We start from the raw sequence: 24,887 nt of genomic DNA on the forward strand, positions 1-24,887 counted from the left end.
TTTGGATTAAACACTCTATCTTCTCTCTAACGAAAAGGAAATACATGAATTTTTATCTTAGACAGCGTGTCCAAAAATCTGGCAGCGTACTGTTCTTTATATCGAGACGTTATGATAAGTAGAAACAGCGCAGTGTAAACTCTAAAGAATGGTAATACATTCTTTAAGAAAAAATGCATTGGTGACTAAACATAAGAGCACAATAGAATTCTACGGACTTACATTACCTTCCGATACAAATCCACTCTTTACATACTGATTCTGGCACATTAGAAACATAGGTAATGAATGCATCGTTGGGACTTAAACCCCCAAGTAAAACTAAGGAACCTGATAGCAATAGCAGGAAAATGTTGGGGATTGCCATGGTGATGTCAGTATGAAAAAAAACAAAAACTAAAAAGACCACAAGACTATAAAAAATCAATCATCAGTTCAAAAAATTTGAGCATGATGTGATAATATATTAAAGAAAACAGTTCTTTGTCATACTATCTTAGCTCATACACGAGCAAAACTGTTTTGTTTTTTTAGTTTTGATCTCAACAACAGTTGTGTGCGAACTAAAAGTCAGTCGGTGTTAGTACACTATAGAATTATAAGTAAAATATTTAATACTAACTTAAACCATTTATCACTTTTTTTGGGTTGTGCAATAGGATTAGCCATATATAGATACAACAACAGAACTGTAGATGAGCTTTTTCTGCAAGTAATTAGCATTTATGGCTTTAGGTCATTTAAAAATCCTTTCAAAAGTAGATAATTTCTTTCGTAATTGTTTTAACCAATCCAACCATTTACAAATCTCTTCGAGAAGGTCTTTTAAGGAGGGTATACCACTAGCCGCAACCGATATGTTCATTCGGTATAAAAAAATCTCAATATTAAAAAGAACAATCTAACAGCTTTCCAATTTTATACCAGTAGGCTGGAAAAAATACGTTATCGTTTAATAAGAACGTTGCAGATTAAATAATGTTTTACTGACACTAATCAAAATAATTCACATTCTAACTTTAAAGCGAAACTGTCATTAAGTGATCACACACATATAATTATTCTCATTTAATCTGGTTTATTTTAATTGATGTACAGAATTAAATAGATATTGATGTAGTTTAATGCTTCTTAATCTTCTTTTATTTAATAATCATTAACTCGTCTATTATGCAAAGTGTCCTGTGGTTACTTTGATGCAGTAAAAAAACACTGGGGCTGAAAACCCTTTAGGAGTTAGGGCGGACGAGCGGACGGGCGGAAGCAAGCACAAGCGAGTAAAATTATTTACGATCATTATTTTACGTTTTAATAATTCACGTCGAAGTGTAGGGTTCTTGATTCTAAAAGGTTTTGATGTTGTATAATGCAATGCAAGCCACGAGGTGAAAATATACAGTCAGTGCCCTTTTATCATGTATGTCTGTCTATGGCTAAGACAAAATATGTCCCCTATCTTTTTTGTTAACACTTCATGTAAACTTGTTTTATTACATAGCTACATCTAGTAGAAAACATTTTCTAACTAGTAGAATAACAAATAGAGAATGTCAATAATTCCTGAAAAACGTTTTAAAATAAGTTTCGATACAAAGATTATGCAAATATGATGAAAAGTCTTATCATATGGTTAGAGTCTTTCTTGCACTGTGATGGGCTAACCTGCACGAGATATATGCTATATTTTTTATTTTCTACTGAGAAACGAGTGCAATTTTTACTTAGTTAATTCTACAGTGCAAAAAGATATTTTTTCCTGACTGGTTAATAACTCGCTGAGTAAAGTTATTGTTGTCTTGAAAAACGAGAACTTGTTTGTAAATTTGAACCATAATTTTCTCCTCAAAAAAATATTTTTTTTTACGAAACAAACTAACAATCAATCATAAATATTCACAGTTTAATTATTCTTTTTTTGATATAGACATTAAAGAGAAGTGACAGTGCTCTCCACCGTAGAGATTAACTGCAACTTAAGGTTAGTGAGGTTATATTTATAGCGCGTTGAAGGAGTTTTATATTTAATTCGATCGTTTAGCTAAAGCTATTATATATCTGCGGTACTTTATTAAACATATGTAAATATTCTTGTGAGTTAATCGGCATATGGAACGATTTTCCACTACAAGCGAAGAAGAAATCATAAATTTACGAGATAAATCACTGCTTTCACTTTGCTAATTTATATTGAATTAACATGAATATATTACTCTAAAATTTATTTTTAATTAATTTTAATCAGGCGTGACATAAACAAGCTTTGTTTTTCTTTTAAAATAATTACTATCTCGGGCATAATTTGTTATAAATTAAAAAAATTTATTATGAAATAAAAGCTTTGATCACATATTATTTTGCAATAAATTTTTTCGCTGTTGAACTTCATAAACCGTGATTGAAAGTTATCAATCATCTTCCGATTATGTCAAATTAATACAATGATTTATGCTCGGTTTATATGATAAACTAGTTATCGCACTTGTTCTTGAAAAATATCGTCATATTTTCTTCGTTTTTTAGTTCTCCTATATTTCACTTGCCTTGTGAAATATGTAAACGAGAGCATAAACAACTCAAAAAAATATTTCCATTATTTTTCTCGGCACTGTGCGATAATTACTACATAAGAAACTCAGCTAGGTAAAAATGAAATGTCTGTGTCTCTTTGTATTTTCACCCCTAAGAACATCCTAAACCGAAATTGAAAATTTACAGAAAAATCATAAGTTATGCTTGAAATTTTATTCATAGAAATATTCTACATAGCCTAACGTGTAAACTAGAGTAAAACTCAAGGCAATATTTTAATCATTCGGACATAAAATACCATTTTACAACCCTTAATACATTGATACATCGTGTTTTTAATTAGTTTATTTGAAGACGCATGCGTTAATGTATAAAGTTGTCCATTTTTTTAAACCACGTGGTTAGACCTGCAAAAAAATTGACAAAAACCGACATGTAGTATTTTACTTCTGGTCTTCAAATGGCGTCCGATGAAGAACACGAATGATTTATTTAATTGAAGAAAAATGTCGATTAAAGATATTGATTGAGATTAGATAAACGAAATCTGGATGAAAGACACGTATGATACGAAAGTAGTTCAGTAAATATATTCGCTACTTGACGTGACTAGCATTTACTCTTTGAACAGCTAAATAGTTTTCCTTGATTCTTTTGAAAACTTTTGAGATGACACTCCATATGTTCCATAGTTGATATCTTGATTGATTGATTGCAAAGATTTTTACGGATTTAATTTAAAAACCTTTAAGGCTATTTTGCGTTTTCATGTGGTTTAAATGAAAATTAATTAGGGAAAGGCGATCCGCATTCACATTTTTTTTGTTCTTAAAAGAATAGAGAGGCGGGTTAGTGATAAAAAATTCTACTGAACTTAAGTTACTATGTTTACAAGATAACTTTGTTACAAACTTGAGCAGCTAAACTTTTTGAACGATAAAGTTTTCCCAAAATCAGATGAAATTGAACAAGACGTTCTAAATAGTATGGGATATACTGATCCAACACATGAACTTCTTGTAGCGGTCACCCTAAAGTTACAATCTTTATCGTTGTCCCCTCCATTTGAGGTTGGCAATCATAGCCCAGATTCTATAGGCAGTTGTAAGGGAAGACAAACAAACCACTATGATTAAGGTTGTATTTGATCCTCCTTGTAAGGCCAACAACGGCCCTTTTCTTAACGATTGTTTGTACTCTAGTCCGAACTTTTTGTGTACCATTTTTGATGTACACTTAAGATTGCCAGTGTTGCCAATATCAGGCAAGCTTTTTTAAATATTAACAATAATCAACTTCACCTTGATCTTCTTCGATTCCTATAGGTTGAGCAAAAAAAAAGTGGTAATTTATCGTTTCCTTAGAGTTGTTTTAGTTTGACAAGCAGTCCCATTCTGTTACATGGAACAATTCTCAGATTTGTTTTCAAAGACTGTGAAAAAATTAGGTAAAGATTTGTAATTTAGATGATACAACCGGTTGTCATTCTGTATAAGATGGAAAGAAGTTTTAGGAAGTTGCCATGAATGTGATGAGTAATGCTGGATTTGAATTAGACAAATGCTTGACTAACCAAAATGAATTGCAAGCATTTCTTGATAGGCGGAGGATGTGTGACAAATTTATTGCATATGACATCACTTTTGCTAACAGCCAGGGTATTGTAATAACAAAAAATTGTAATAATTGATTGCAAGGTTTCATGTTTAACAAGGGATTGACACAGTAATGATTTTTAATTTGATTTTAACGAGTTTATCAGAAAATCGAAGACATGTCCGTTCACAAAAAGGAATTAAGTTTTACTGCTTCTCTGTACGATCCACGTTGAATTATTACTCCTAATACAGCTCAAATTAACACTCCTTTCCAGTCTTTGTGTATAAAAAAGTCTGATTTCAAGTGATATTGACGCTAGGTGGGTTAATCTTCTAGAAAAAATGAGGTTTTAAGCACACTCCGTATACCGAGTTTTCTTTTGTTGATTGGAGCGAATTTCTGTTTGCAGAAATGCATGGGTTTTGTGAACGCTCTCTAAGGTTGTATTAAAGATACTATATAGAAGATATTATAAAATATTATTTTGGTTTGTCTGTTTAGTATTCAAATTACTGTAGAAGGTTTATCATTTCTTGAATATGATGGGTCTAATTGGCGACGTCTCGGGAGATCCTTCTTCCATTATCAGGCAAAGTAAAATGATGTTGAGCATCTATTTTTTTTATCTATTTGTGTGTATTATCTGCAATTAAATAAATACATGCTCAACAGTTGAGTGCATTTTTGTACATAATTAACATTAATAAATCTGCGAGATCCACATAATATATTGACATTAAAGTTCGTTCACGCAAATAATTATATAGGTGATTTGTATTCAAGGTTCACGTAATTTCAAGTTGTCAATGTTCACAACAGACTATTTGGTTTGATGCAAACTTATAATAATTATTGATGACGTCAACGGGGCCAACTTGTTCAAATTTTGGGGCTTACCCAGGCGTTAACTTTTCCGTAAAGCGGAAGTGTTAGAGAGTGCAACAAGCGCAATGTAAACACTGCGCACTTAGCCTACTGGCTGCGGTGTGTTAGGTGCGCAGTGTTTATTATACGTCAATATCCATCAATTTATTGGAAAAGTCTTAAAAAAGCCTTAAGTCAGGGAGCATAGTTAATACGAAACTACTTTTACGCTAATTCCTTTGCATTAGTCTTAAAGCACCACATTCACAAAAGGGCCCTGCACAATCGTTTTGATTGTGCATTCACAATGATCTCTACTGTTTAACTGATGGAATTTTTGTCCATATTTGAGAGAAATTAGTTCATAAAAAAGACATTTGTCCCTCACTGCCACATCTGGTGTAACCTAATTGTGATGAACATGATTTTTAAGGTACCTTTGTAGCAAAATTGATCAACTTAGAGAGGGGCACATTGTGTACATTTATAATTTGACATGCTCACTGACATGATAATGAAATTATCTCAAGCCCGAACCCAGCTCCTTTTACCGTGGCGTCGAAAAGGCGCTGGCACAGGCTGGTCACGTGGGCATCAAATGAACCAGATTCTGGTTCATTTTGAATTTATGCAAATTCTGCATATTTATGATTTTGGCGATGGGCTGGAAAGATGTGGTACGTGTTTTCAAACGGCTGAATAATGTTTTTGAAAAGTATGAAAAGTTGCCCTCGTTTATATTGAAACCAAAACAAGTTCAATGTTTCGAGTATTTAGGAGAAGGACACCACGCTATAGCTGTTTTGCCTACAGGGTTTGGTAAATCGTTAATTTATCAACTTTTACCCGACTTTGTTCCAGAACGAAAGGCAGAGGCGATATTGTACTTGTTGTATCTCTTTTAACATCAATTATTCAAGATCAGCTGGTATATTTAACTAAAGTAGGCATTGAATGTGGTTTCTTACAACTCGAAGACCAAGCTAATAGTCAGAAGTACGAACCCTTGTTTGAAGAAGATTTGAATGATGCATCAAATTCTACTTTCAAAATTTCAAAAAGCATTGTTGCAGGCAATTGTAAAATTTTATTTGCACATCCAGAGTCCCTGTTATCAGATCAGGGAAGGAAAATATTAAGATCAAAAATTGAGGAAAATGTTGTGGCTTGTGTTATAGGCAAGGCGCATTGTGTGGAATTATGGTAAGTATAGCCTAGCTAGCTAGCTTTCTTTGTAAACATAACATATCAAAAATCTAGCTACATACATAGCTATTATATATAAAAATAATATGCCTTAAATATAGCAACTAAATATATATAAACAAACTAATATATATTATATATCCATTTGAAAAAGTTTCACAAACAAAATATGTGTTTATGTATAGCTATAATAATTGAATAATATAAATTTATCACATAATTCAGTTAAGCTAAAAAATTGATGAATTACTGTATGTTTTATCTAGGGGTGGAGAATTTCGTACAGAATTTCAATACTTATCAGTTTTCCAAGCATTCTTCCCTCACAGTATCATGTTAGCTTTGACTGCAACTGCTTCACCCACAAAATTACGTAATTTTAAAAAAGCTTTGAAAATAGTAAATTGCAAAGTGGTTATGTTCTGCCCAGATTGCGAAAACGGCCTGTTTACAACCGGGACAGCCGGATTATGTACGCATGGTCCGAATATGTTTTTTTGCACTGGTTATGTCTTGATGACTGGATTATGAACGCTGATATAATGGCTGGCCAGGCAGGCTGTGATTAGCATTTTCTTTGAACTTTTGTGAATTAAACATTCTCTGGAAAATAGAACACCCCTAAAAACTAGACATGGCGAAAGAAATAAGTCTCGACGTAATTCTTAGTATAAAGTACTCTTGTAGAAAACACATTTCAACATAATATACATACATACTAAGCAACTAAATTTCACGGAACCTAAATTATTCTTTCTGCGGGAATTAAGTTTGGTGAAAAGTTATTAAACTTGCGAATCCCAAAATTTAGTATTTGCCACGAAATTTCGTTTCATTTGAGAACAACAACAACTTTGCCACCAGGGCTATTTGCTTGTCAGCAGTGATGACGAATGATATAAAAGCGCTCGGCCCGATTATATTTGTTCTATAAGTCTCGAATAATATTTGACTGTCATACATAAGCTGACCGTACTTAATCAGGCCAATGTTCATTATCCGGGCAGAACAGTTACTGCAAATCCAAATCGTAAAAGCATTTTTTTAAAAAACGAAATAAGAATGAGTAATTGCAAAGGTTTAGCAGGATATGAGGATATATTACTACCTATCGCAACAGAGTTAAAGCACAAAAAACAAAACTACCCCTATGACAATTATTTATTTAAATTTAATAAATTTGCAATAAAAATATAGAATATAAAGCATAATAATTTTATTAAACAACTATTTAACAATTTTTATAACTAGCCAACGGATGATTATTTGAGAGGAATTTAACCATGGTGTAAAGTTTTTTTGTATTTATTGTTTTTAATTGATTTTTAAAATTTGTACGACTTATGTTATTTAATCAATAAATGCATTTTTTACCTGTTTGCTGCAGGCACCTTCAATAACAAGTACTGTATTTATTTTTTGCATTAAGGACAATTCATGCCATCTGTGCTGCATTGAAATTGAGTAAATAAAACACAATTTTATCTGTAGATCATGCTCAATATGTTTTCTGCCTGCTACAGCTGTCAATATGTCTATTTAAAATGGATTATATTGTGTGACTTCTGACCATAAATTACCATCTTTAAAAAACATCATTTCGTCACAATTCTTCAAACAAGTCAAACAAGACAGAGCCACCACTTTTCTTGCACAAGTTTTTGCATGCAGTGCTTATTTCATCTGTAACAAGTTGCTTAATGGCATCAATTAATTTAGGGCAATTATTTTTTATGGTAGTCATGATAATATTAATTGTCCTTGTTTGTAATGCAGTAATAATTTTCTTTTCTTGATCTTCAGTAATGAAGTCGTTTTGAGGTTGTTTTGTTTTGCCAAGTTCTTAAGGAAGTATTTTTGTGTTTGACTTTATGTCTGTTTCATTTGTTATGTTTAGTAAAGGCGTAAATTGTAGAGATTTTTTTGACTGGAAACATTTTATTTGGACCGGATAATTTTCATTTTTAATGTTGATTTTTTTTGGTTTTGACTGCTGGTTTGGTGAAAAAGCTGCACATCTTTTTACTGTTGTTTGCTGTTGTAAATGGATTTGTTGTTGTTGTACATTATTCTGGAAGTCAAACATTTTATTAATAAAACTGTCACACTTTAAACAAATTGTTGTAGGCAATAGTTCAAACTCGGAAACGTTTAATCCACATGTTCTGAATATTTTGTGATGTAAGGATTTTTCCTTTCCACTTTTTGAAAAAATTCTGGTCAAGTGATGTGCTGATGTTTCTTCAGCACAAATTCGACACACTCCTTTGCCACCTTTATAAACTTTTTTAGGCGTAGATGGCAACATCTTCTGCAACGAGAGATTAACAAGAAGAGCACCTGCAACACTTCACTTCTCTCTCGAGCCATATTTATGAATGCATTACCTAGCTGGCTAGCAACAACACCGACTACTTTTTAACAAAAAATATCGTATATTTGAAAGAAATACTTACTTTAGCTAAGACATCTTTAAAAAAAGGTGGAGGAAATGAGATTAAAAAGGAAAAATAATGCTTTTTAAGGATTTAAAACCACCACCAACAACGACGCCACATCTTCCGGTGCCATATTTGTTTATGTATCACTTTTAGGATTTTTGCTGACGCCAGCTAAAAGCGTTGCATAATTAGGGTAACGCCGTGGGCCAATCAGATGCGATACGGTGACCAGCCTGGTCCAGGGCTATTTCGCTAGAACTATCAGAAAGCGCAGCGCCGTTCAGAAGCAAATAGTCCTGGGGACGAGGTTGGAAATTATCTATGTATTATTTTATCTCCATATTGTTGCGTAGTAAAAATTTTACCATGTATGATTCTGTTTTTTACTTACAAGAATGCGGGCGCATGTACAAAAGTTCGCGAAGATTGGTAAATATTAGCTGGTCATGTATAATCCATAAAATGCTTTCGCAATTTGACTCCAACATCTTTAACAAATTTTGGAAAACATGTTTGCTTTATCCTTGAGGTATATGATATAGAACAGGTAAAAGGTTTTTTTTTGCAGATTCACATTGAGCGATGGATAGAAAATAACGAAATCTACCGTTGTAATTCAAATTAAAATGCAGTTGTAGTAAACTGCTCTTCCTGAAAAAATTTTATTCCTGAATGTGTGCATTTTACAAAATATATAGCTTAGAGTAACCGCTGCTTTAATCGAATACCAAACAACTCAAAACATTCCCGTTCTCAATGATAAGCCAATTTTTTAAAGCCTTTTAAATGTTATCGATGGAAAATTTCCAAGCTTCTTATTTTTCGTCTTTCACCTTTTGTCAACACAAGCTTTCGCTTTCAAATACTTGTTGAGGACTCAGGATTATACAACATTTTTATCTTGTATGTTCGAGTTAAGCGGCGGCTATCTATAGTATCAAAGTTTGTACAAACAATATAAATCTAGGTACATTCTTAGCAAATACAAAAAAGAATATTAAAATACGTATCAAAAATTTTAAATATAAAATAAAAAATAATCTGAAAATAGAAATGGATAAATTTCAAATTACCAATCTGGGCAATGCGATAATCTGTTCTGGTAAACCGATAAAATGGGATAACCCATGACTCATTAAAGCTAAAGGCGTGCGAAGCGAAACATGTAGCAGCTACAAGAAAGGATCTAGACATTTTTGTTTGAGAAAACCCTCCAGTTAAACCAGTTCTGAAACTTTGACAAAAACAAAAATTTCATATCCCAAGAATTGGTTCCGACACCTCTTTATTACACCGAAAATGTTTAAATAATAACAACTAATTACTACAACAAAAAACAACTCAAAATTATTTACCAAAATGCGCAATTTTAATACGAATAAATCCTTAGTTACCCGTTACCCTTTTTTAACAAAAAAAACATCAAATTCTTTTAAACAGAACTGTTTCTGTGATTAAGCTCAGCTAAAAGCGAATAAAAAAAGGCAGAAACGGAGATTGTAAATGAACAAAACAAACTATGTTCAAAAATTAAAAGTAAATTTTTCTCAAAAAAATGATAAGCAGAAACAATTTTGGAGAATATGTAACCAACAGTTGATTCTGCAGAAGACAGAAACTATGAACTTTAAACTTCCGCTCAAACTTTGTGTTGCTAATATAAAGAATTGTGTCAACTTCGCAAACTTAAAATAAGGCTAAATTCGAATGAGTGCTCCTTCCTGTTGAAAAAAACTGAAAGGAAGAAATTATTAATTGACACTCCTCAAAAAGTGCTAATTATAAAGGACCGTTCATGTGAACAATTCCATAACATTTTGCAAGTATATGCCTTTCAAAATTTGCAGAATCTATGAATAACGTTTTGAGGAAGCAGTCCCGAAATTTTGATAATTATGTAGAGCTTAAGCTTTACGAAAAGTTCCAAAAGAAACATAATTATTAAATGAAGATAAGGCGCCTCATTAGTCAATTTGTTACGGTAATGTCGTCTTTCTGAAGCAATGCATGTGTTTTTGAGAATTAATTGAAGTTGGAGTACGTTGCAAACGAATCCAAGTATTTGTTTAAAACGGTGTAAATAAACTGATACTGTCGCTAAAAGAAAGAAATAAAACAATAAATAACTTAAAATAATGACAATTTGTAAATAATTTTACATAATTAAACCTGCATTAATCAATTAAATAAACCACTTCTAAATTTTTTCATAAGCAGTTTTTTTTGTCGCTTAAGAATGGATTTATTATTCTTAAACGGTTACTGACCGCTTTTGATGTTGTACTGTGAAATACAAAGCACGAGGTCAAATGTACAGACCGTGCTTGAGAGGTCTGTGCCAAGGATGTTTTATTACCTATCTGAAAATAAATATTCTTTTTTAACATTTTTTTTTTAACTTGCTATTCCTAAGCCACCAAGGAAAAATAAAAACGCATGTTCGATTGTTAAACTTTTGGCATTTAAGATCATTCCATTTCAAATGTTTGTGCGTTCACAAAACAAATTCGAATCATTGTTTATATGAATTGAATTTTAGGTGACCAACTTTTATATTTTTTATGTGCTATAAAAATGTTTTTGTTTGTTTACGTTTTTATGTTACCATTTTAATAATGGCTTCACAAACTGGTTAGTATGGCTCCAAGTCCTGCCTTAAACCAATCAAATCATGGGATTTCTTTTTTGTATAAGTCATGGAAATAAGGATGAAAACGTACCAAAGACAGTTAGAAATCATAATGCTCTCTTTGAGGTGCAGCAGAGAAGTAAAAAATTAGAAACATTGCGAACATAATGCTCCTAAAACATGATTTTATGACGCTAATTTAAATTGAAAATATACACGCATGCAAAATTTGCTATACTTGATTCCCAACATAGTCAAAAATTCACAATTCGTGACGCCAAAAGTCAATAGAAATTGCTAACACCACCATTGCAAATACTTTAAAATTGAAAATGTTCGAGAGGGGGAGCTAATTCGCGAATAGTTATGTAGTTCAACCCACCATTTTCAATTACCATGTAAAAGGGAACTGCAAGAAAGGTCTTGAAAATCTTTGATAGGAACTACCAAAAAACGCAGACACAACTGTTGGCAGTATAACACTGATGGTAAAAGTAAACTTTCAAAAGCTTGTACTTGTTTTCTGAACATTTGCTATGCCTAAATAAGTTGCACATTTTGTTTATGTTTTTAATTACAATATTTGACCAAGAATTCGCTAATGAACATTTTTATTTAACATAACTAATAGTAAATAAAAGCAATACAGCAAAATATTAATTAAAACATTGTAAAAAGCGATTTAGATAGGTGATGGTATTTTTAAGGATTTTAGAATTGCTGACCACACTTTACGCAAATCATGACGGCTAATACATTTTTTATTCTACACTACGACTGAACTAACTTTTATCACTTAGGTATTCCTGTAAGAATTTGACTAGAGTGGCCATTTTATGGTCACCCTATACTCACGCAGCTTATACCAGATAGGGTTAACATATAACTGTAATAAGTGATATATTTGTTCGTTAGTTTATTCATTCATTCATTCCTTTAATCAAGTTTCAGCACTTTTTATCAGCAATCAAAGAAACTAATCATTCACGACAACAAACACTACTTACTATGTTTTCAACAAACTCAGGCCTGACTAATCTCATTCTTCGTACAGTTTGAAAAACATCAACATGTTGTTCAACTTTCAGTTGATCCAATGCATTCATACACGCTATGAAAGTTCCACTGCGGTTTGCACCATCACTGAAAATACAAAAGTGTTTAATGACACCATTGTTCTTTCGTTGCAAAGTGGGAAAGAAGATATTAACATTACAAATACAAAATACAAAAACATGAACAAGGACGACAACGACAACAAAATATTTACCTGCAGGTAACCAATATGGTGCCATCTCCATAAGATTGTTGCGACTTTAAGACTTCACCAATTAAAGTGAGCAAAGAACTACAATCAGGAATATCATGGTTTGGCCAATTTAATTGCAATTTATTAACTTTACGATGATTCTAAATTTAGGAATGGCATAACTGAATCAGTCAACAATTTATTTATCCTGTTAAAATGGTAGGATAGTATGCCTTCTTATATGCTTATATAATTCTGGATTGTTTTTTTTATATTAATCTCTATGACAGCAAAACAATAGAATGTATTAAGGTCTGTTAAAACGTGAGAAATAAGAGCAGCGTCTGAATCAATATGGGTAAGAGTTTAACAATTGACAAAGCATAAGCTATTTTTTCTTACTTTACGGATAAAAGATCTAGCTAAGACAGATAAATGCAATTATCTCAATTGACAAATTTCTACTTATATGAGACATTCAGTAAGATCATAGCTTTTGGTAATGCGATTAGGGAAGTACAAAATCGTCAGTAAAATTATACGAAAGGTTTTAATTAACTGGACTTAAAAACAAGTTTTCTGTCATGATTACTACTATTTTACTACTTTATTGAGGCAGATAGAGTCGGAAACACAAATTTTCCTTAGTGATAAACTGACCTAATTAGTCATGTGACATTTCCTGCCATTAAGTTATTTTAACTCAGATTTTGGCATGAGAACAGTAAAATTAACATCCAACAAAGAATTTAACAAAAAATTACATTAGCAGATATGAAATGCTGTTCAACAAAACCTTTGGTCTAACTTGGGGAGTCAAAATAAACAATCAGATCGGAGTGAGCAGAGAAAATGTATTGACAAATTTAATCGACTAACTCTTTGTTACTACGCAGTAAATTACTTCAAAAATTAACGGATAATAGAACTAATATTTTACAGTTTCTAAGACAATGTTCTACGATCAAAAAGACGTGCGTCATGCAACATGCAGATCAGAAGAAGAGTAAGTTTAACCTTACCTACTGATGGAAGAAGATGGGAGGGGACCTTGTAATACAAATGTAAAAGACAATGCAAAGTCAAATGTGCTTGTTACAAACTCATACGGGTATTTGTGTCCATATTGCTTTCATAAATTGAATGTTTTTGTTAAAACAGAAGTGGACATATTATTGGTAATAACGATGATATCAGAGGACAAATCATGATTTATTAAGATTTATTACTGATAAATGAATTTCATGTCTTGCAATCCTAAACTATTTTATGCGTTTGTTATAGCACCCATACTTATCCTAGTCAACAATTCCTTTTTTTTAAGGACATAAGTATACGTACGGAAGAAAATTGCAAACCTTTTTGTTTGATATAATGAAGGACTGCATATTGATATCACCAACACGAGTGCTTGATTCAACGTTCACTGTGAGATTACCAAACTTTTCCGATCCCTCAACTGGACAAAAAGATGGATAGTTATGATAATTCTCATCAGTGCTATTTAACATTACAATTGTTGTCACATTGTTTGCCATGACAGCCTCCCAAAAGTCACCCAATGTGTCAACTAATGGTGCTTGCGTAGCTATTATACCATCTTTCTTTTTGTAACCATTAACAAAGACAGCGTTGATATAATCGGTAGAATTTGTGGTTTGCGGCACATACACTCGAAACAAATCACCTTAAGCAAGGGAAAATTGATCATAGGTTATATTATATTACTAAAATTGAATACTTTAATTTGTCCTTAACTTGATAGGAAAGTAAAGGTGAATAAATCAGTGCTTACCTGCTAGTATATTTGGATATCGGTTTTTCGCAGCATTTTTCTCCAACAAAGCAGCTTTATAATTTTCTTCACGAAAAGGTATATTAACGCTGTTTAACCTCTCAAATTCATTTTCCAGAAGAAACTTTCCATTACGCTTTTTTGATATTAATTCTCGGGAAGTGGTTTGAAATTCTGATGACATTATTCCAGTGTTACCACAGCATAGCGCTTCGTAAATAGCACTGTAAACAAATTTGTACTGTTCAATTCTTTGTACCATTTGCACACGATCTCCTCGAATACTTTCAAAGTAGTTGTATATATCAACAAGCTGCTTTGTTCTAACCAAGTGCAGCATTGCGTCAATGATGATGTATGATCCAGTCCTACCAACACCAGCACTACAATGCACGAGAAGTTGCTTCCCACTTTCATATGGGATAAGCTGTCTCACCCGATAGCAGAAATTTAGCAGCAACGTGGGGTAGTCTGGACAGCCATGGTCAGGCCACGAGGTAAAGTGAAAATGCGTAAAGTGATGGTTATTGTTTTCGTAGCACACTTTTATTTTACGAATTACATAGTCAGCATATACTTGTACGTCAATCACTTCCACTTCAATGCCATTGAAAACCTCTTTTCCATTATTTATTGGCCAATACTGCTCACACTTTCGTTTGCCCTCTTCTGATATCTTTGTAAGCATGACAATAGCTGAAGGTTTTTCACCAAGTACCATTCGCCAAAAATCAAAAATTGTTCCCTTTTTTGGTCCTTGAGCAGCAATATATTCAACTTGTCCATTATAGTTCCGAATATAGTTTGCATTAATGTAATCACTAGTCTCTTTACCATTAATTTTCTGCAAGACAACACGAGTATGGTCGTACGCTGTGATGTTCAAGTAACGATTTTTAACTTTATTTTCAGGTTCTGATCCTACTTCATAGTCATGTAAATGTTCCAATGGAATACTTTCAAATTGCTTTACAATATCAGAACTGACGTTATCATTGTGTTCCAAATAAAATGACAAAAAGTCTTGAAGGGAAAGAGGTGGGAATCTAGGTTTTGCTGCAACATTGTAGTAAGATTCATGTGATGGTCCTAGCGAAAAAACCCGGAGATACATGTAAAAATACTTTCATGTTCAACACAAAAAAAATAGAGCAAATAAATGTTTTTTTTTACCTGCATCTTCGCTTTCATAAGCGTTATTATGTGATTTTAATTCGTCATGGCCTTTTAATTCAATAGCGGAAGTCGAATTATCATTGACAGATTTGTCCTTCAACGTTTTACGCCGTCTAAATAATAATTGGGAACAGATGTTACGAAATAAAAAAAATTATTTTTTTCTTCCTCTATAAATCTAAATTTTTTTCTCTTTTCCAACATATAGATTCAAAATATTAAAACATTTAGAAACAAAACGATTTGAATATGTTCTTTGATTATTTGCGGCTAATTTTTAACCACTGGTGTTCTGCACTTTTTGATAACTTGTACAGTGGCAGGCAAATCTTTTTTAAAAATATTCAGCAACTGACCTTCTAACGAAAATGAGAACAAGGATCATTACAATCACCACAACAACACCAGCAGCAATAACACCTGCTATCAATTCTATATTGGATGATGAAGATGGATCATTTTTATTTTCAATTCTTGGATTTGGATCTAAACGTATGAAGTTAATGAATTATACAGCGCATAAATTAAATAACGTTTTTGTGCATCATATATGTTTTGGAAGTGACGATGTAGCCAACCCAACAAACAATCTTGAGATATAGTGTATAATAAATTCATTCTGCAATTTTTTTGCACATTTATTTTCCAGAATTACAGAAACTGTCCTGGTTACAATCTGAAGCTAGTGTGTAGACGTAACTTACTTTGCAATATATTACAAATTACTTACCAATTTTGGATGCAATAAATTCCTTTGACCATGCTGTGGAATAAAGTACATCCTAATGTGAAAAAATGACTTTACAAAATGGTATTCTTAGAATGTTTAGAAGAGTTAGCGCTGCGTGATGTAATGTTGTGATTTGGCATAGAACAATGGATATGTGCACGCATACATGTAGACACAATATAAAAACAACAAACCATACGGTCGAATGAATAAGTTCAAAAAAGCAACTCACAAAAATATAAAAGTATAATTTAATAGTTACAAAAAACCAAATCCAAATTTGTTTAGTTTTTTTATTTCTTAAAATATATAACCCACACAAATTTAATAGCGAGTTTGTGTGGGTTTTTTTTTTCGCCTGGCAAGACACGAGCGCATTATATAGAATGTTGCATACAAAGAACGCTAACATCTACAAGTGACCTATTGCCTGGTCTTATTGATTGGTTCAGAAGACAGTCATGATTTACGTAAGGAATGACAGTGGTATTAGGCAAAAATTTCACAAGGTCAAGTTTAGACATAGTGGTAGTGTTATCTAAGCCCTAAAATACTGTGTATAGTTAAAATATTAGTATTTTAACATCAGAAATAATAGATATAAAAAACATCGGCAAGGCTGAGCATTTTGACAGGAACATGCTTAAAAAACTTCCTTATACAAGCTCCCTATCTGAGTCGGAATTTGCTTATAAGCGTTTAAGAAAAAATCGCCTGTAGTGTTATTTCTTTTATTCGTCCAACATGAAGCTGTTCCTACTTTTTCTTAAATTTGGCGCATACTTAATTTGTTTAAATTTTTTCTTAATAGCGTCTCTTAACCCTATCTAATCCAGGCTGTTGGAGTATTATTGGTAGGGTTTTAAATATTTTTTGATAAAAAGTTGCCAAATAGAAAGTATTAAGTGCCCCTACGTTTTAGTCCTGATGGAGCAACAGAGTTATCATTGCTGAGATAGTGATGTCTTTATTCTTAGTATGAAAAACGTTACCATTCTACTCTACATTGAAATTAGACTTAGGTGTACTTAGCGATGTCAAGTCCTTTGCCGAAATGTTTTTAACTGCTAGAAGTGCCTAAATTGAAAATTTTGATATTTACCATCACTTGAAGTCTTTGAAATACGACATATGTTTCACCCACAGTCAATGGTCCATTTCTGTACTCTTGTATGGACCTTCTTCTTCGAAGAGAATCTGCTGATTTTAAGTACGTTGAATTATCACCTGAATAAATAGTTTTAAAGCTGTATAGTCCACGTAAATAAACGCAACAGTCAATGTACCATCGAGAGGCAAATAAAAGATACATATAAATCGCGAAAATTGCTATGACGAAATCAATCAAGTTAAAACACATTTTTATTTATCAAAATTTAACATTTAGTTTTTTATTATGTCACAAATTTATTTTAGAAGAATTGTTCCTGATTAAACAAATAAAGCTTATACAACGCTATGTTGAAAGTTAAAGAAAAAACAATTTCCAACCTCTAGTTTTAGTAATAAGAAAAAAACTTAAATAGATCCTCACAATAAACTGCAAAATAAATGTAATTCTTATTCCAAACGTAACGTTACCTAAAATAAATTCTTCCAATTTTAATAACTGTGTTTTGTTGAATATGCAAGCTATGTAAGGTTCATTATAATCAGCTGTTTCATATGTCTTTAGGTCCTTCTGTTTGTACAATTTTGGTTCTTTCAGATGCCCAGTTGTTTTGTTCACCTTCATGATTATAATATAATGGTATCTGAAATTTTAAAGAAAATGTAGTAAATGAATAATGTGGTTAGATAGAAACGGTATTTAAAACTCATACTCACAAGTCAAATGTCATGATCGTAATTCAATATTGTAATTATTTATGAATCAATGTGCAAACAATCCAATAGAGTAATACATGGACATGTCGAGAAAAGACAATAAAAGGAAGGCAAACCGAGAATTACTTTAAAGTAGCAGGTCCTTTCACCAACATAACGGATGTCTTTGTACTGTTCACAATCTCAGGCACAATTCTTCCTAAGGCATTGCGCTCTAAAGTATATATGGAAACGTTAATAAAAAAATCTTGACAACTTTCCAAGCCCTTTCGGCGATATTTAAGAAAAACATTTACTTTTTGTCTAGGAAATATCTTTTAACTGATTTTATCATGGTGCTGCGTTTGGGTGCAGATAATAACACGTGGAAATTGAAAAAACAGACAGATAATTAAATATATAAAGTATAAATTTAAAATCAATAGCAAAAATTGGGCAACAAAAATATATCATGCTGATGGTCAAAGAACAGATGCATAAAAATGTATAATTTTGTTTCGAATGTTGACATGCTAAATTAAATTTCACAGTTTGGATGTGGCAAAAAATCCACTTTATTAATTTATTTGGATCTAAGTATTCTTACCACAATTATTTTCTCATGTGTTCCATGAAACAGAAACTAATTTCGTTTTAACAGTATAATAACAGAAAATATGAAAACTACTTTACCAATTATAATCTCTTCAGATAAATGCCCAAAATAATTAACGTTGTTGAAACCATAGCTTGCAAGATCCTATAATCAAAATTAAAATATGAATTAACATGATTATGAAAAGCAGATCGTTATTTTTTTTTTTTTTTACAACATGTAAACAACTTACCTTTCCATCTATGACAGCTCGAGCATACAAGTAATATGTTCCAACAGCTGATATTCTTGCATTTAAACTAGCAATGTATTCTTTTCCCTCAACAAAAGTATATTGGATACTGTTACTTAACAAATCATCAGTTTTAACAGTAGCAGCAAGAAAATAATCTAGATTCTTCAATTCTGATTCGGCTTGACTTTTTAGCTGGTTTGGTAGGTTGGCCGTTGAGGAGGTTGATATCACAATTTCATAGTAGCTAGATGTAAATAAAGTTGTTTTAATTTCCGAACCATGTACGATGTGCTGTTTAAAGAAACCTTCCTCTTTTACCTGTTCTACCTTTTCATCAACCAACAGCACAAGAAAGAAAGGGTAAGACTTAATTCCTGAAATTAGTCTGAGAACTGGATTGTGCTCATTCGTTTGTTTGAATTCGGAGCTTAGTCCGATACATTCAAGATTTATTCAACACAGATCAGTCTATACGCAATCCTAACGTGAATAATTGATAAAGTTGTAAAAATTCCTGTGTTATTTGCCAAACCTTAAAGGTCAAACAATCAACAGGGAAATCTGCAATCATTGAGTTCACGTCAAAGATCAAGTAACTGAAAATGCATTTGAATTTTTTAAACACTATATAAGTAAATATATATTTCAATATACCTGCCACAATATTTATAAAAGTTACCTGATTGGTCCATTTCTATCTGATGAAGAAGTCAATGTGACAATGGTTGCGTTGTTTGTTTTATTAGAAATATCTCTTTTATCTAACCCAGGTGATGGTGGATCTAAGAAAGAATAGACCAAATGATATCCTTGATTTCTTTTATGTACGTGTATTAAGAAGAAGTACATAATAATAGACTGGCGACAATACAAAAGCAGGATGATTTTTATTAGGAAATTGGGAAATGTAACTTTAACTGTATACTAAGAAGACACTTTTTTATTGTGTGCCCTTTTATTACTGTAATGTTGCGGGAATAATTTTTTAAGAAAATTGATATTGCTGGCGATTAGGCTGTATGATAAGCACTAAACAACACTGTGAAATATTAAAAATAGACAAAATCTTTTAAAATGCAAGAATAAAATCTAAGATATTTTCTCAAGAAATACTTCAACTACTCTCACGAATATTTTGTCCTTTGATGAAGTGAAGAGTTATTGCAGCATAATAGCTCGTCTACACTAGAAACACCATATTCTAGCAGAAAATTCTATATACACGAACAACTTTGTACGTGTGTAGCAGGCAAAACTAAAAAAAATATTTGCTTAATTTACAAAATTATATATTAGAGAAAACTGACGGGTATTAAACACTTTTTAAAAGTTGTCTCTTTTATTTATAAAACATTATACTTATCCCTACCTATTTAATGAGATTTATTACTAAAAACATTATTGAACGGAAAGCAATAAAACTTTAAAAAGTTTAGATCACTCGATTTTTCGACGAGAATATTTCATAACCCTTAAACATTTCCCATCAACAAATTTCCTAAAAATTCTTTTTACCGTTTTCCTAATGCTATATTGTTATTAATCACTATAACTTACCTTTGGGTTGCACTACAAAGTTAAATGGTTCAGCTGATGTCATTACACCTTGAATATCTGCTGTAATATTAATCTGTACGTTAGCAGCAGCGAAGCTTATATTTGAAACACTATACTTTAAATTTGATGTTGTAGTGTTGATGGTTTGAAAGAATGGCTTGTGTGGATAATTCTTAGATGCTGATATGATAAGCTAAGAACAAAACATATAATAATAACTATAACAGAAATACAGTACATTTTTTCTAGGTAACAAGTACTTAATACAGCTGGTGTAAAGGTCTTGTGTATTCCATCCTAATGAATGGCTTTCCGTCACCTTCGATTGTAACTATGTTATATTTCCTCCACTAGAGTATTTCTCTAACTTGCTTGCCTGGGACACAGACCGATTTGCAGCAAGGATAAGGCTCCAAATAAACTGTAAAAACTATAATAAATATGCGCGTGGGTACATACATGATATTTGTCGACAGGGAGAGGATGAGAATATGGTGCTTTCCAAGTAAATGTGATAGTTGAAGACAACATGTTTCCATTTATTGTTTGCAGCTTTTCTAGAACTAAAACAGAATGTTAAAGTTTTTGGGAAAGCTAAATAACTTAATTGTAGATGAAATGTGTAAATTCCTCATACCTAAGGGACATCCTTTTAATTGAAATCTCAAACAGCATTTATTATTCTTGCATGATGTTGGTAATATGCGTAAGTAATTTGTAACAATGTAAGGATATAACCAGTTGACAGATAATGGAGATATGCGTGAATTAACTCCAATTAAATTCTAAACAAGAAACAGCAGTTAGTTTGAAATCACTTTTAAAAGCAGCATTTTTTAAGCTTTTATAGATTCTAAAACTACTATTCTAAAACGTTCATTATACCACAAACTTCCAATAATAAAAACAACAATGAGATTCAAGGTTTGATTTTGTGACTCAAAATAATGGCTAGCACTTTCCATTACAAAAGGATCCATCACAACTTAACGGAATGGTTTTAATTTTTAGTTTGCAATTTGTTACAGAGCGGTGAATACAAATTCAAAGCATTTGACATGAATAAACAATAGTACCATCATATAGTACCCTATCTTTGGTAAAGTTTGAGATCCTATTACATGTCAAAAACTTAAACAATCAGGTATACATGATGTAATTTATGCGGAATAATTAAATGTCAAAATTAAAATATTCTTTATTTATGCCATTGCCATTGGCTTTTCTTAGTTTTCCAAAAAAGTTTAAAACATATCTTTTTATAAGCAATTAATATTTTAAAATGAAGCTTAAGGATGCTTATGAAAAGAAATTTTTTCTTTTAGACTCAAAGTATGCTTCGGTTATGCTTAACGGCGAAAACATTTATTGGGATATCCTTATAACGAGAATATAAGTAGGCTTAAATTATGCTTATTTGAGAAAAAAATATTGGAACTACATTTTGAACATCAGTAATTAGAACTTAAACGTCATTACATACTGGTTAATTCAGACATAAAGAATAAAAAGAAAAGCTGCTCAAAAAAACAACAAAAAAAAACAACATAAAAACTTAAATTTTCTTAAACTTCACATAATGCTTAGCATTGCTAAAAATATTGACCAAATTTAAGCCTACAGATGCTTATGTGATGCCTTTAAAAAAGTGCAGTGCGCTAAATACTTATATAGTTTGATTTTAGTTTCGAAGAGAAGTCAAACATGATAACTTAGTAATGTAGTACCAAGTTGTTTTTAAGTTTTATAGATTTAATAATTGAGGACATGGATTGTTTTTTGTGAGTGTTTGCACATCCATTTTTGTGAAACAATGCAGCAGCCAAATAATCAATAGACCTATTTCCATATCCATTTAGTTCTGCAAAATATGCATGCGGAAATTCAGAATAACATGAAAACGAGATTAGTTATGAGCAAATTTCGGGATGCTGGTTGTTTACATGCAAGTTTGAAGAATATATCAACAAAATATGGACTTTTATAGCTTTTAACTGGCAGTTTCACATATTCATAGTTAACACAGTTATAAAGAGGGTTTTGGTAGTGGTAGTGTGACAAAGTATTTCAGATTTAAAAAAGGGAGGTTTAAAGTCCAACTTTCCCCACCAAGTCAAATTAGTATCCTAATTCTGAAATCACAAATGTGGTAAATGCGAGTTATAAATACTTCCCAAACTACCCTCACTTGGTAAAAAAATAAACGAGGTACCAACAAGGTCAACTCAACAACTATTTTAAAACCACAGTCAGTAAGCCTAGCTAATGTTATTTTCACAGATGTTGTTTAAAAGGTACACTCAATAACTGGAGACACAGGATATATACCAGCAACATCACCAATTTTAGTAAACAACGTGAAATTTCACGTTTGTTTGGAAGAAGTCAGCGGCCAGCCAACTAGCTAGCTACTTGTATCATATTCAAAGCTAGTACCTAGCTCATTTAACACCAAGAATAATACACAAAAGCATTAGAACGGCCCATTGATACATGCTATTATCTCATATTATCACCAAATGTTAATAACAATCTGTGAGACAAATTAATTTTCCAGATATTGCAAGTAAACAAACAATATCTGCACTACTTCTCTGCAAACTAAAAATTTGCTGACAACTAATTCCGTTTTCATGTTATTCGGTATGTTTGTATGTATATTCCGCGGGATGAAAATGAATATGGAAATAGGTCTATTGTCCATCATTTTCTGCCAGCCAAACTTAAATCTTATTAAAAATAAGAAACAGTTTACAGAAATATTTTTCTTGTATTGTGTGAGACTTATTGCTACCGTTGTCTAGTTAAAGAAAGTTTAAGAGTTTAAGAAAGGATACAAACTTAACTGAAGTCATTCATCATACAACAATGACGTTGTTAAGCTTTATACGACCATTTTTGATAGTTTTAGAACGGAATACGTTGTTCAAGGATTATAAAATTTCGTTTGGGTTATTTTAGAACAATAAATAGCGTTGTCTAAGCTTCTTTATCTTAAGAAGCTTTATTCAAAGATCATATAAGCATAACATTTGCATGACATTTGTATTTATAATATAAAAAGTTGTACATCGTATCGTAAAAAAATTGTATGAGATTTAAAAAATAAGGTATAATTAATTTTGTTCTTTTACAAATAATAGATGATTTTGTACGAATTATATTTAATTGGAATACATTTATATTGGTATAAAATGCCATACGAAATTTGTAGATGGCCGCAGATGTAAATTTAAGTAAAAAACACAGGTATAACCTTGACTTCTCTGTTTGTGGATACGCCATAGTTTATTGTATATGTCTCCACCCAACCATCCTCATTTGAGTCTCCTTGTAAAATTATTCCAGAGATTGCTAGTTGTTTGTTAAATTTAATATGTATATAATCAGAAGCATCAGTTGCACACCATGCGGCTTGAGTGTCAATAGTTACATTAGTTACAGATGAACCATCTTTTTTTGATATATTCAAATCTGTCAACGTTTGTGAGCATTCTGGAAAAAGAAAGGTAGTAACTTAGTTTATTGATACTAAAACTATCCAGGATTGACGCGAAGATGATAAAGATACAAATATTTACCTGGGTCATAACCATAAACTTCAACCTTCATACCACAGTTCTTTTCACAAGTTATTGCTGTTATTCTAATATATTTCATTGTTGTGGGCTGCGATATGGAAATAAAAGCAGCACCTAAATCAGTATTCTCCAAAAAATTCTAAAAATAATGTATACAACACGAATATATGTAACACGTAACGTTTCATAATATATAAAAGAACATATTAAATTGAATTTTATACCAGATACTAACCTGCTGTAACTGTGTAAAGTTGTCACTGTCGTTTGAATAACTTACTATATATTTTTTCACAAACTGTTTATTCCATTTTTTGTGAGAACCTTGCATGGATATGCCAGTAACTCTTTTTGATTTTATCAAATCAATTTGCAAATACATATTGCTACGTTCTAGAATCATCCCCTCTCCAGCAACAAATAATCTCGCTGCTTTCGCATTGCGTCCATTGTACCACTTTAACTGTGAATCCTTAATGATACCGCTTGACATACCAAGTGGTAAGAGTATTTCTAAAGAAGTATAAAAGTTGTAATTCTTTTGCATATATATTTAATTTAACCTACAAAGCTAAACATTTCATCTAAGAATTGAATTATTAACTTATTAAAAGATAACGCAAAATTATACTCCAGCCGGAATGCTGAGGAAATGCAATTTCTATTTATACAAATCCACGATATCGATCATCAAGTGTCCATTTTTATATCATTACTAACGCAATTTTATGTTATTCTTGCTAGTATCATAGTAGAAAAAATTAAGAAATTTTATTAAGTTAAAATATAAATTTCATTTTGGGTGAGTCCCAATTGCTTTTTACTGCTGCTAATTTTAGTGTTGAAATGCGCGACTCATCTGTTTACTTGAAAC

The 24,887-nt window shown here is 31.7% G+C and overlaps 2 protein-coding genes across 6 annotated transcripts in view; one reads left to right on the forward strand and one right to left on the reverse strand.

Moving 5' to 3' along the window:
* Positions 1-5,651: 5,651 nt before the first annotated feature.
* On the forward strand, positions 5,652-7,479 carry LOC130653854 (uncharacterized). The gene is made up of 4 exons (XM_057456355.1): positions 5,652-5,811; positions 5,913-6,195; positions 6,465-6,597; positions 7,450-7,479. Exons 1-4 carry the CDS (start codon positions 5,652-5,654, stop codon positions 7,477-7,479), a joined length of 606 nt encoding a protein of 201 aa, XP_057312338.1.
* Positions 7,480-9,243: 1,764 nt separating this feature from the next.
* The window catches only part of LOC130655618 (receptor-type tyrosine-protein phosphatase S-like), a 54,956-nt gene continuing 39,312 nt past the window's right edge, over positions 9,244-24,887 (reverse strand). For all 5 annotated transcript variants that reach the window (XM_057458387.1, XM_057458386.1, XM_057458389.1 and 2 more), the window contains 20 exons: positions 24,249-24,526; positions 24,014-24,152; positions 23,689-23,927; positions 21,070-21,217; positions 20,892-20,995; positions 20,433-20,625; positions 19,555-19,657; positions 18,873-19,119; positions 18,718-18,784; positions 18,172-18,259; positions 17,800-17,972; positions 17,321-17,445; positions 16,219-16,270; positions 15,845-15,974; positions 15,486-15,601; positions 14,313-15,401; positions 13,876-14,204; positions 12,539-12,678; positions 12,276-12,411; positions 9,244-10,736 (listed from right to left, as the gene is read on the reverse strand). In XM_057458387.1, the coding sequence (XP_057314370.1) occupies positions 10,662-10,736; positions 12,276-12,411; positions 12,539-12,678; positions 13,876-14,204; positions 14,313-15,401; positions 15,486-15,601; positions 15,845-15,974; positions 16,219-16,270; positions 17,321-17,445; positions 17,800-17,972; positions 18,172-18,259; positions 18,718-18,784; positions 18,873-19,119; positions 19,555-19,657; positions 20,433-20,625; positions 20,892-20,995; positions 21,070-21,217; positions 23,689-23,927; positions 24,014-24,152; positions 24,249-24,526 (3,971 nt within the window). In that variant the 3' untranslated portion in view covers positions 9,244-10,661. The remainder of the gene's footprint in view (positions 10,737-12,275; positions 12,412-12,538; positions 12,679-13,875; positions 14,205-14,312; positions 15,402-15,485; positions 15,602-15,844; positions 15,975-16,218; positions 16,271-17,320; positions 17,446-17,799; positions 17,973-18,171; positions 18,260-18,717; positions 18,785-18,872; positions 19,120-19,554; positions 19,658-20,432; positions 20,626-20,891; positions 20,996-21,069; positions 21,218-23,688; positions 23,928-24,013; positions 24,153-24,248; positions 24,527-24,887) is intronic.

Source organism: Hydractinia symbiolongicarpus, chromosome 8, assembly GCF_029227915.1.
Source record: "Hydractinia symbiolongicarpus strain clone_291-10 chromosome 8, HSymV2.1, whole genome shotgun sequence".
NCBI classification, from domain to species: Eukaryota; Metazoa; Cnidaria; class Hydrozoa; order Anthoathecata; family Hydractiniidae; genus Hydractinia; species Hydractinia symbiolongicarpus.

What these genes read in the sequence shown, in the direction of transcription:
- LOC130653854 (XM_057456355.1), top strand. Translation starts at nt 5,652, where the DNA reads ATGGGCTGGAAAGATGTGGTACGTGTTTTCAAACGGCTGAATAATGTT. An exon ending in TGTTTTGCCTACAGGGTTTG is followed by an intron (nt 5,812 to 5,912) that starts GTAAATCGTTAA and finishes CAATTATTCAAG; the next exon opens with ATCAGCTGGTATATTTAACT. An exon ending in TTAAAAAAGCTTTGAAAATA is followed by an intron (nt 6,598 to 7,449) that starts GTAAATTGCAAA and finishes TTTTATAACTAG; the next exon opens with CCAACGGATGATTATTTGAG.